The sequence below is a fragment of the Mirounga leonina genome, unplaced genomic scaffold (assembly GCF_011800145.1).
Source record: "Mirounga leonina isolate KUSES-001 unplaced genomic scaffold, KU_Mleo_1.0 Mir_114, whole genome shotgun sequence".
In the NCBI taxonomy this organism is placed as follows: Eukaryota; Metazoa; Chordata; class Mammalia; order Carnivora; family Phocidae; genus Mirounga; species Mirounga leonina.
The window spans coordinates 7,270,702-7,283,393 of record NW_023270265.1 but is presented as its reverse complement, the minus strand read 5'-3'; the positions used below and the strand labels follow the sequence as shown (position 1 = coordinate 7,283,393).

The 12,692-nt window shown below is 50.9% G+C and overlaps 1 protein-coding gene across 1 annotated transcript in view; it reads left to right on the top strand.

Moving 5' to 3' along the window:
* The window catches only part of PLAC9 (placenta associated 9), a 13,060-nt gene extending 850 nt beyond the window's left edge, over positions 1–12,210 (top strand). Inside the window, exons 2-6 of the mRNA XM_035022873.1 lie at positions 6,397–6,494; positions 8,725–8,743; positions 10,234–10,331; positions 11,474–11,597; positions 12,071–12,210. Of these exons, the coding sequence (XP_034878764.1) occupies positions 6,397–6,494; positions 8,725–8,743; positions 10,234–10,331; positions 11,474–11,597; positions 12,071–12,117 (386 nt within the window). The 3' untranslated portion in view covers positions 12,118–12,210. The remainder of the gene's footprint in view (positions 1–6,396; positions 6,495–8,724; positions 8,744–10,233; positions 10,332–11,473; positions 11,598–12,070) is intronic.
* The last annotated feature ends 482 nt before the right edge of the window (positions 12,211–12,692 follow it).

The following is a 12,692-nucleotide window of genomic DNA, read 5'->3' as shown; positions in this document are numbered from 1 at the left end:
TTTATTTATTTATTTATTTATTTATTTATTTATTTATTTATTTATTTGACAGAGGGAGAGAGAGAGAGCACAGGCAGGGAGAGGGAGTGGCAGGGAGAGGGAGAAGCAGGCTCCCCGCGGAGGAGGGGGAGCCCGATGTAGGGCTCGATTCCGGGACTCCAGGATCATGACCTGAGCAGAAGGCAGTGGAACCAACTGAGCCACCCAGGCGCCCTGCAGAGAGACTTCTTGCACACAGATGCTCACTGCACCACCCCAAGACTCTGCACATCGTGTGGTACTTCACAGTTTATAAGCCACACTCGCATTTACCCAGAGTCTCATGCAGTCCTCAGCTAGTGGCAGCTGGTGCTCATCCCAGCAATATAGGTGAGGGGAAGGCTCAGGTCTCCCCAGGGGTTCCAAGCCAGAGGCCTCACCAGGCATCCAGGCCTCCTACTCCCTCAGGGGGGCCCTTGCCCCTGCCAGGCTGCTCACCCATCAGCCCAGAGCCAGAGGATGTGAATCACACAGGTGAAGTGCCCTGCCCCTAGGACGGAAGCCTCCCGCCCCGGGGCCTTTCAGGACACAGCTCACTGTGGGAGTGAGCGCCCAGGGGCAGGGTGGAGGCCAGTGCTGATCCTGGGCAGTCCCTGGCTGAGTTTCTTGGGTGAGTCGCCTTTCCTCTGGGAGACTGTTTCCTTCTCTGTAAGCTGGGGAAAATGATACCCACTCCAGAGAGCTGGCTGCAGGAATTGAGTGAAAGAAGTCCCCAGCATGGAATTCAGGAGGTTGGCTCCCCTTCTCATCCCCTCAGCTTCATTGATCTCTCTGAACCTCAGTTTCCCCACCTATTAATTACGGAGGACCAACAACCGCCTCCTCACAGGCTGTGTGAGGTGTGGCTGGGACTGTGCTCAGCACAGAACCCACAGTGCAGGTCCTTCTTTCCCCCTACTTTCCCCCCTTCCTCCCCCCGCCCCTCCTCCCTGAGTCCCCACCTCCAGGAGTTGAGGGCACAAAGCCCAGTCTGTGCTCCTCTAGAGGGAGGAGTTGGCTGCCGCCCACTTTCTATGGCCCCTTTAGTCGTGACTGGTATATACACTTTAATTTAAAACCCTTTTCAAACATCACTTCCTTTCTGATTATGCACACTCCTTGCTACAGATTTTTTTAAAAGGGGGAAAGTTAATGTAATCTCACCCAGAGTTCACATATTTTTATGTAGAATCTTTCAGACTTCAGACAATTTACCATTGTTTTTCTTAACTTTTGATTATGAAATCTCTAAGATGTAAAGACAAAAGAGCATGGTGAACCCCCATGTACCTCCCGCCCCGCTTCAGCGATACTGATTCGTGGCCAGTCTTGTTTCCTTTGTCACCCGCATTCTCTCTCCTCCCTCCAATAATCTTAAAGGAAATTCCAGGCATCATATATTTTCATCCATAAACATTTCCTTAAGTATCTCTAAAAGATAAGTAATCCTTTTCTTTTTAAGTTTTATTTATTTAAGTAATGTGTATACCCAGTGTGGGGCTCGAACTCAATGACCCCAAGATCAAGAGTCACATGCTCTCCCAAATGAGTCAGCCAGGCGCCCCAAAGATAAATAATCTTTTAATAAACATACCTGCAGTACCATTATCACACCCTAAAAAATGGACGATAGTTTTTTTAAAAGATTTACTTATTTGAGAGCGAGCAGGGGGAGGGACAGAGGAAGAGGGAGAAGATCTCAAGCAGACTCCCCACTGAGCGCAGAACCTGATGCAGGGTTTGATCCTGCGACCCCAAGACCACGACCTGAACCAAAATTAAGAGTCAGACGCCCAACTGACTGAGCCACCCAGGTGCCCCTGGACAGTAATTTCTTAATATTATCAAATATCCAATCAATGTTTAAATGTCCCTAATTATGTCATGTTGTTACATTTGGCTTTGTTTTATCCAAATAAGGTACACACATTGCTTTTGGCTGATATTTCAGTTACGTTTCTTTTTTTTTTTTAAGATTTTATTTATTTATTTGAGAGAGAATGAGATAGAGAGAGAGAGAGCATGAGAAGGGGGAGGGTCAGAGGGAGAAGCAGGCTCCCTGCTCAGCAGGGAGCCTGATGCGGGACTCGATCCCGGGACTCCAGGATCATGACCTGGGCCGAAGGCAGTCGCTTAACCAACTGAGCCACCCAGGTGCCCCCAGTTACGTTTCTTTTAATATGTAAGTTCTCTTCCCCCTCTTTTCCTTAAAATGTATTTGTGGAAGCAACTGGGCTGTTTGTTCTATAAAGTTCTCCACATTAGATTTCAGCTGACTGTATCTGCCAGGAGTCTTCTAAATGTTCTTTTTCCCCCGTATTGTCTATAAACTGGTAGTTAGATCTAGAAACATCTGCTGTTATGCAAGAATACGTTAAGATGGTTTGTTGCTTTGATTACTACTGAAGTTGGGCTTTTTCTTTAAATGCATATAGGTCATTTCTACAAATTCTTGCGAATTGTCTTAGACTTCTCAATTGTGGTACTGTATTGGTCTGTAAAAACTCTTTATGTATTGATGGAAGCAAACTGCTTGTGATACTTATAGAGCCCTTTTTAAAAATTAAGGTTTCTGCTGAGTTCCTTTCCTGTTTTCCTATCAGAGGGGTCTCAAGTCCTAGAGCCTGGTCCTTTTACCAATTGTCACCCATGCCTTGGGGGCCTTTGGGCGTGCTCTCACTGCCTACCAAGTCCCCATGGTCATCTGTCTTCCATGGGGATTCTGCTTTCTGCTTCGAGTGAAAGAGGAAGAGGCTGAAGGGCTGTTGTGAGGGTCATGGCATTCTTCTTACACAAATGGATATTGTGGGAGTGAACCACTTAAAGACAGTTTGATCCAAGGCACACATTTGGGCTCTTGGGGGGCCCCAAGACAGCTGCAAAGATGTCATGTGAACAGATCCCCTTGGCCCCATTCCTGTCCAACCCCTCATTTTGTAACTGTGTCCAAGTTTGTTTGCTCGCCGAATGACAGGCCGGTAAGTTAAGAGGCAAGAAGTTGGGGTAGGAAAGTGACTTTATTGGGAAAGCCAGCAAAACGAAGAGATGGTGGACTATTGTCCCAGAGAACAACCTGTCTGAGGATGAGAGTTGAGCTTCTTTTATGTTAGGAAGAGGGGGAAGTGGGAGGGGATTGGAGTCAAAAGATGACTGATGTCTGCATTGAAAAAGGTCCTGTCGAGGCTTCTGGGTAGCTCAGTAGGTTAAGCATCTGACTCTTGATTTCGGCTCAGGTGGTGATCTCAGGGTCCTGGGATTGAGCCCTGTGTCGAGCTCTGCACTCGGGAGTCTGCTTGAGATTCTGTCTCTCCCTCTGCCCCGCCACCCCCACTCTCTCTCTGTCTAATATAAATAAATAAGTCTTTTTAAAAAAAGGAAAAGGTTGTGTAACTTCTTTGTCCTTGGTCAGTTGATCTTTGCCTGTAGGAATCTGGTCACGTCGTTCCTGTAAATCTTAAACGTAGCATAGTCAACTCTGTAGGTACTTCTGTGCCTCCTCCAGTGAGGTAGGTTTCGGGTAAGAAAGCAGTTTTTGTAAGTCTTGGTTGTAAGCAAAATTCCTTTAATGATTAACATGCCTATGTGCAGGGCAAAGCAGAAGTTTCTAAGCTACAGGTCACAGTGGCAAGGGAAATAGAAGCAACATGGAGTCAGACATGCTAAGTTTCTCCCTCTTACACAGGAGGCAGCTGAGACCCCAAGATAGGAGGCCCTTAACTTACAAAGGGTCACATCACAGCTAGTGCTCAGTATAGACCGTGTCAGGCCGGGAGGATTGAAATCCCATCCCTACGGCCTAGTAGCTGTGTAATCTTGGGCATGTTAGTCAATCTCTTTGATCTTTGGTTTCCTAATTTGTAAAAAAGGGAGGTAAGAGTACTGAGCTCTTAATAGATCAAATGAGATAATGTACACAAGCACTCAGCAGAAAGCTTGGTACATCATGAGTGATCACTAATCCATAGTAACTTCCAATATAAAGTATGGTTATGCCTGTTGTAAAGGTGAAGAAACAGAGTCCAGTGAGGGGACTGGTTTCTAAGAGAGCACAGAGAGCCGGGTCAGCACTGAGCCCTCTGTGTCCTTGTTGGAGAAGTTCCTCCCAAACATCCCTTGGGCCCTTGTAGAGGTTTATTCCTAGAATAGATGCGTCTCATCCTGAGAACTGGTTGAAGTGATCCAGCAGAGAATTGGCTCCATGTGGAGAGGGGGAGCCCTGGGGAGCAATCTCTGCCTTGCTCCATCTTCAGCTCCCCTGGTGGCTGCCCCATAGGGCATTTGCACATCACTTGGCTGTTCCGAGGCATCTTCACGTGCATGATTCCCTTGAATCGTGCAAAGTAGCAAACACAGCAGTCCTGCAAAGTAGACCTGGCGGGGCAGATCCCTCATTATCTGCAGGAGGGCAAAGAGCACCATCAGTAAGCCCGGAGGTGGGACTGCATCTCTAACACCAAGCCTTGTGAGCTTTTCACGGCACACCGAGAGAGGTTCATTCTGGATGGCTTCTTAGACCTCCTCCACCTTGTGGGCTTTTGCAGTCTACCTCTGAACTCATACATGAGAAAAAAAATAAACACGTGCAAAGTTGAGGGGGCCCTTTGTGATAGTAGCCCAGCTTACTTACCACAATCAGATACTGAATGTACTGGAATGACATTGATGCACTCTCAGAGTGATCAGCAAGACTCAGATCCAAGGAAGACAGGAGGACGTGTCTCTCCCAAAACAAAACCAAGAAGTGCTTCAGAATCTGAGCTCTTTCTTGAGGGGCTCAAGGTTCTCTCTCTTGGTTTAGCAGAGCAGTTCCACATTATTGGAGCTCTTCATGTAATTGTTTGAAAATAGTATCTTGCTTTAAAAAATAAGTTTAAAAACCACTGATGGTTTTAAATGAATCACAAATTTTAATACAAATATTGTATGTGGTAAATTTTATTATTCTGTTATATTGTATGTGGTCAAATACAGTTAACCCTTAAGTGACATACATCACTGGTCAAAGCGGAGTGTCTTCGATGATTCAGAAGTCACGGCAATTTTCAAGGTCGCCTCTGAGAAATTACGTGTTGTCACCGAAATCACTTGACTTGTACGTGCTTTCTTAGCGTTTAAGCCCCAGATACAAAAGGTCTCCTATGCCTTTATGGGGGAGAGGCCGTACTTCCCGCCTCAGAGGATGGGGACCCGGTGGCCATGTCTCTTTAACTGGAGAAGTGAGCCCAGCACCTCCGCGGGGCCTCCGGCCTCCACCGCAGGCTGCTCTCACCAGAGCACTGTGTTCCACCCATGGCCGCCATCCAGGGTGCACATAGGCCCTGAGTGGGAGCCGGGCCAGGGAAAACAACCCGGCCTCCAAGAAGGTCCATTTCCCAACTGGCCGGGGCAGGGCGGGAGCATAGGAAGGAAGGGAACATGGAGAACCACAGCCTTGGCTCCTCAAGCACGCTCACGGCCACCCTGCAGCTTTCCCCACTCGTGAGCACCCCAACAACCCCGTGAAGCAGGCATCACCCTGAGCCCCTTCCCACGGAGGAGCTCAAAGACATGGAAGACAGCCAGCTCGTGCCTTGTGGGCGCTTCTGGTCCAAGAAGCAACTTGTCCTTGACTCACACCAGCTCTGTCCTTGTAGCTAATTTATGAGGCCCCTCGGCAAGACAGACGGGCATCCCGCATGGACTACCCGGGGGGGCAGTGCCTCAGGCCTCCCCACCCCGTGTTAGCAAGGGGGCGGCAGAGGCTCAGCGAGGAGAGGAAAGTTTCCCACGGGCCCACGGCGATTCGTGGCCAGGCAAGGCGAGAACGGGGGTCTCCTGGGTGTTTCCGGCCCTTTGCGCGGGGAGGTCAGTGCAGGGGTGAGGGCCCGGCTGGCTGAGGGAGCAGCAGTGCGGGCTCGGAGTGAGGGCCCCGCCCCGGCTTTCTCCCTCGGATGAGCTCACGGACACTGGTGGTGCGGAGCCCAGGACGCCGTCCTGTCCAGATGTGAGGGATTCGTGCTGTGCGATGCGGAGAGCAACCTCAGCCAGTCCTTTTCCCTGGAGGGGTTTCGGAGCCAAGTTAGACCTCATTGCAGACATGTCGAAAACAGGATGTTTTAGGCCCGCGGAGGGGAGTAGACTCGTGTTGTTCATGACTTACAGGGCTGGCAGAGCCTCACACTTGGCCAGCCAGGTCAGACTGCTTCCTCCCGCCCGAGCTGGGTCTGGGAGGGGGCAGGCGTGGCTCCGGGGAGAGCCTGGGCCGGAGGGGTGTGTGTGGACCCACACCCCCACTGGGCAGACCCCCTTTTCACGGACAGCCCTCCCTGTGGGTGAGAGCAGCTCTTCTTGCCCCCAGGGAGTCCTTCCTCTCTCAGCTGGGCTCCCCGGTTCTTTCAGCTGAGACAAACGAGTCAAGCTTCCGAGTCCCTTCACCACAGCCGCCTCTAGCCCTGCTTCTGCCTCTCAAAGGCCCAGAACGGAGCACAGCCCTCCAGGTGGGGTCCCTCAGGCCGCCCCCGGCCCTCATCCTGAACATTTCCCATCCACGCATGCGGCCCACGATGGCTTCTGCTTTTTGCTAACAACCCCATCAGACAACTGGCTTTTATTATGGAACATTTCAAATCATATATACAAGAGTAGAGAGAGGAGTGGAATGAACTCGCATGTCCCCACCACTCAGTTTCAACAATTATCCATCTTGGCCAATCTTGTTTGGCTGCCCATGTCTCCTCCCACTCCCGGGCTTGGATTACTTTGATGTGAACCCAAGACATCCTAGCATTTCATCTCTAGGTATTTCAGTATGGATCTCTAAAAGACTCCCCCCTTTTTTTTTTTTTACTTTTTTTTTATTCTTATGTTAATCCCCATACATTACATCATTAGTTTTAGATGAAGTGTTCCATGATTCATTGTTTGTGCACAACACCCAGTGCTCCATGCAGAACGTGCCCTCCTCAGTACCCACCACCAGGCTAACCCATCCTCCCACCCCCCTCCCCTCTAGAACCCCGTTTGTTTTTCAGAGTCCACTGTGTCTCATGGTTCGTCTACCCCTCCGATTTCCCCCGCTTCACTCTTCCCCTCCCGCTACCTTCTTCTTCTTCTTTTTTTTTCTTAACATATATTGCATTATTTGTTTCAGAGGTACAGATCTGAGATTCAACAGTCTTGCACAATTCACAGCGCTTACCAGAGCACATACCCTCCCCAGTGTCTATCACCCAGTCACCCCATCCCTCCCACCCCACCCCCCACTCCAACAACACTCAGTTTGATTCCTGCGATTAAGAATTCCTCATATCAGTGAGGTCATATGATACATGTCTTTCTCTTTTTGACTTATTTCACTCAACATAATACCCTCCAGTTCCATCCACGTCGTTGCAAATGGCAAGATCTCATTCCTTTTGATGGCTGCATAATATTCCATTGTATATATATACCACATTAAAAGACTCCCTTTTAAAAACAACCAGTACTCATTCCAGCCACACATAGATGGAAAAAATAACCAAAGTACCACTGTCATGTCTGCCCCCTCCCCAAAGTCAACAAGACCATTGTCTTTTGAAGAGGCTTTTCGAAGTTCAGTGGAGGGAAATAATGAAAAGGAGAATATAGAAACAAATTGCTCTCCATAAAAGATGCTCATAGTGGAAGGAAGTTTTGTCTCTGCTCTTGGTTCTCATCCCTACATCGAAGAGTTGGGACCCAGATAGAGTTGGAACAGGAATATCTCAGGATTGTGTGTGTGTGTGGGAGGTTCTGGCAGAGCTCTGGAAGGCCAACTTGCTGAGGTGGGGTCAAGAGAGGGCCAGGGTGATTGGGGTCCAGTCATTTGCTGACCATGTGACCTTGGGCAGGTCATTCAACCTCCCAGAGTTATGCGTTCATCACCAGCAAAATGGCTCGCCATCTCTGTCCTTACCTCAAGATCTGCCAGCCTTCTGGGTGATTCTGCATGTCCCCTTGGGCAACCCAGCCAACACCAGGGTCTTAGAGTTACAACAGTTTTGCACCTAGATAGATCAAGTCCAATAATTCTTGCCCCCACTCTGCCTCAGATGCCCACATCCATGACCACAACCTTGATATTGTCACTAGGAAGCTGCTCCACCTCTCAGAGCTGAAACTGCAATGTCTGTCACCATTCATTCCTTGTGTTACTCCATCATCTTACCAAGACCTCCAGTCCTGTCAGCCCCTCCACTTCTCCCAGTTTATTGGCCCTCTTATTGGCCCCCTTTCCTTCCTTATCCAAGCTAGACTCCAGAGCTCATCCCCTTAACTCCATGCTGGTCAAATCATCAATCCTTTGCTCCCTTGCTCTCCCCCACACTGTCAGACCCCCAGCTTCCACTCCATCCAGCCCCCTGTCCTGACCACTCTGTACCCAGCCTGCTCGGCGGCTCGCTGGGGGACTGGCTTCCAGCGTTCCCCCTGGTGTGGGGTCCTTCTCTTCACCTCCTTTTGAAGTCCTCTCTGTATTCGAGGTCCCTCCCCAGTGGTCTGTTGATCAAGTGGCTCGCAAAAACAAAGATGAAGACAAAAACAAGTCATTTGCTGGTTTCCATGATGTAAATACTCTCACCGTGCGTCCCATTTTCATGGCTATGTTTAATAGCCCCACACACAGAATTCCTGAAAGCTTCACAACTAGCTTCCTCTTTCGTAAGCCAACATGCATTTCCAGCCAATGATTCCCCTCTTCCTTTACAGAGTGAAGAGAGGCCAGCAGGTGAGAACTCACTCCACTTCTTGGCCCTCTGAGGAGAGGTCTGCCTTTACCAATTCTGCTGTCCCCCTCCCACTCCTTCAAGCACTGCTTCTACCCCCCCACCCCCCCCCCCCCACACACACTGCTGGGTTCCCAGACTGTCCTCTCCTCAGCTCTACTGTCCTTCAGGCTGTCAGTGTGGTTGTTTCTTCAAAGAACAGAAACAACAACAAGAAACATTCTGTAGACAATGTGATCTGATCTCCCTTCCTTCACAGCCAAGCTTCCCAGGATCCCAGTTTCTACCTTTGGACCTCTCTTTCCCTCTTGTCCCACGGCATCTAGACTCTGCTTTGCCTTCACTACTCCGTGAACAATGCTGGGGTGGGATTTAGCAATGACTTTCTCATTGCTCTGTCTTTCCATCCTTATCTCGCTAGACTTCCCTGCTGCTTTAGCCCATGCTGACCGCCTCATCCTCAGTGAAGCTCTTTGCTTCGCTTCGTTTTGGGGGCAGTAGCCTTCTTCCTGAGCATCAGGGTTCTCCAAGGTTCCAGCCAACTCTGATGCCCTCTAGGCATCTCGGGGCCACCAACACTGAAACCTGAGCTCAGAACCAGGGCCCTGAGACTTCTGGTGTGAGGACTGGCTGGTGCCAGAAGAACCAAGGAGGAACCAATGTTGGGGAGAAAAGTGTTGAACCAAGAGCCGAACAGGATGAACCTCAGGCTTTCCACTTACTCACTGTGTGACGCTGGACATAGCATTTCATCCCTCTGTGCATCAACTGGGGATCTTAAATAGGTGGTTGTAAAGGTTGATTGAGTTCACACATGTGTTTAGCGTACTATGTGGTACACAATAACTACTCATCCAATGTCCGATATTACTAACTAGTCACCAACGTCAATGCGATGGCTAAAATATCTCCTCCTCCTCCATCCACTACTCCTACTGCACTGCCTTGCCTCATAACTTCTTACACTGACTACTGCAATAACTCCCTGCCTTCACAGACAAATCCCTCCAATCCATTCTCTGTATGTAAAAGAATTCGTATATGACCATGTGACTCTTCTGTTGAAATAAACCCCCAAATAAGGTTTGTTTATTGGGGCAGCCGGCTTTGTGTCCATGCTCACTCTCCTCCCGTCCGCCCTGTACTTTCCAGCCACCCCAACCCCCCTGAGGGTTTGGGCACAGAACCGTGCCATTTTATGCCTTTCCCTCTTTGCACATGCCATTCTGTCCGGCGGGAACACTTCCCCCCTTCCTTACCTTACAGAGTTCAGGCAGCACCTCCTTGAAGAAGCCCACCTGGCTATGGAGGTGACCAGGGCCATATAGAGACAAGCGAGTGACTGGGGCAGCCCCATCCTCACGCCCTGATCCACACTCAGCCTCCCTTTGCTTCTATTTGTGACTGTTTTCAGGACCCACCTCGTGGAGCCCAGTGCTTTGCAGGGGTCTCTAGTGTATAGGAAATGGTGACAAGGCTTGTTTTCCCACAGCTGCTGAGCCCTTTGTGCCCTCCCGTGGAGACCCGGCCTGGAACGCAGGGTGTGACAGACACATGGCTGTCCACGACCGTTTAGACGTCATAGAGGAGGTAATCAGGGTGACTTGGGAGGACACGCAGTTTCAGGACCACCTGCCAGGCTGGTAGCTTTCTAGGGCTCAGGAGAAGCTTGCTTTGGAAAATGGGGGGAAATCCAGGCCAATCCTGCTCCCTGGCCCCCGTGTAAAACATGTCCCTGCCCTGCCAGGGCTGTAAAGCTCACCAGCCCTCAACAGACTCTGCCTCTGCAGGGATCTTGCTTCCATCCAGCTCGAGATCTCCACGTCATTACACACCGAGACGGTGGACATTCAGTCACTGGGTTTTGTTACACAGCCATGGTTTGTAACACTGGGGTCTGTAAAGATTTACACTTTACTTTCACAAACTTTTAACTGAAATTTAGCATTCCCATTCATTATAAGTAGACAACAAACCATGTAGTATTACCAGTACTGTGACTTTGTTCTCAATAGAAATCACAGATAATTTCATCCCATTATAGTTGTTGTGAATATATCAACGTATCATTCATCCTAATCAGCATGTCAAAATTACAGTAGTTGTTAGACCTGATGTTAGATCATGTTATTTAATGAGTTAATTAATACATACATTTTTACATCAAAGATTTAATATTTAGTACTTGAATAAGGTTTTAACGCAGTTGGGGTCCATGGAAATCCTATATGCTTAATTTTTTTTCGGTTAAAGTGTGTTTCTGAGAAGGGGTCTGTAGGTTTCACCAGACTGCTAAAGGGGTTCATTCAGGAAGAAGTTAGGAACGCGGACGCGGACTAAAGAACGTTTCAAAATCCCAAACCTGTCATTTGGCAGAGTGGCCACCAGGGGGCGGGGCGACAAAAAGAATGTGGGCTCCCAGTGCAGTCCGGAAAGGGACAAAGGAATCCCAGGGTTGCTCCGCGCCTGGCTGTGTGACTGAGGGAGTGCGTCGCTTCGTGCCAGAGCCAGGAGCGGCCTTAGAGAGTGAAGCGCTCGGATTCTGTCATCTGGGGACCTGAGAGGCCGCACAAATTCAGAACGGGCACTCAGTTCTCTCCCTGCTGCGCCCACTGGGCTGCCAGGTGTCCCTTAGGATGTGGCTCTTGAAGCAAGACATGGCACCACTCTCGTGCCCTACTCCTCCTGTCCCTCGCTCCCCCCACGCCCCGCTCCCGTCTCTCTTGTTCTAGACGGTGGAGAAGACAGTGGAGCACCTGGAGGCAGAAGTGAAAGGCTTGCTGGCTCAGCTGGAGGAACTGGCCTGGAACCTTCCCCCCGGGCCCTGGGTCCCCGCCCCCGACCTCCTCGGAGACGGTGAGCGGCTCGCGCAGCGGAGGGGACAGCTCGGGCTGGGGATGGCTGCCCACCACCGCACAGGTGTGGCCTGGACAAGCCGGAGAGGCCTCGGCTCCTCCAGGGGCCGAGTGGGGAGGCGTCCCCCAGCTCACCCAGCGAGTTCTGCGCCCCCACCCCCGCCTGGGGGCGCTGCAGCCCGGCATCTGGTCAGGGCTTCTGGAAGGGCTGGTGCAGTTCCCGTGGGTCTGGCCTAGCACTGCCCGGGACGCAGAGCCGCCGCCGCCTCCTCTGGCCGTGTGCCCGCCTCAGAGCTCCGGGGCTCCTCTCGGGTCCCTTGCAGGGAACCCGTCCTGCGCCACCACAGAGCCCTCTGATGGGGCGTCGGAGGGGGTTGCCCCCTGCGCCCTCCCTGTGCCCTGTGTTCCCTGGCATAGGAGTTCCGGGCTCGGGGAGGGGCGTGCAGCACTCCCGAGCTGCCCCCTCTCTTTCAGATCGCTTTGGAGCCCCGGAGCCTGAGCTGCCCAGCACCTGGAAGTGACCCACTTGTGGGACAGCTCTCCTCCGAGGACACAGCCGTGCCTCTGGGCCCGCCTTCCTCAGCTTGGTGCAAAATAAAAGCTGCTCCCCTGGCCCCCCGTGTCTGCTGGCAGTGACCCCTCTGGCCACAGCCCCTTCTCCATCTACTCCCAGGCCCTGAGGCCCAGGTCCTCCTGCAGGCGCAGACGGGGAGACCTCAGGCGGCCTGTGGGGCTCCCTCCCTATTTATGGGGGCAGACAGGGCGGGAGTGGGCTCAGAGCTGAGGCACCGGAGGCCCAGGTTAAGGTGACACAGCGCAAGGGCCCTCCGAGTAGCCTCCCCACTCAAAATGTGGCCACAGATGAGCAGCAGTAGCGTCACCTGGGAGCCTGGCAGGAATCCAGAATTTGGGGCGCAACCCAGAGATCCCGCATCAGAATCTACATTTCGGTGAGATCCCCAGGGGATATGTGTGCAAATTTGTGTGCAGTTTTTAAAAGTATTCTATTGAGGTAAAATTCACACAACATAAATCTCAGATTTTTAATCATTTTAAACTGCACAAATTCAGTGGCTTCACATAGTTGTACGCTAAT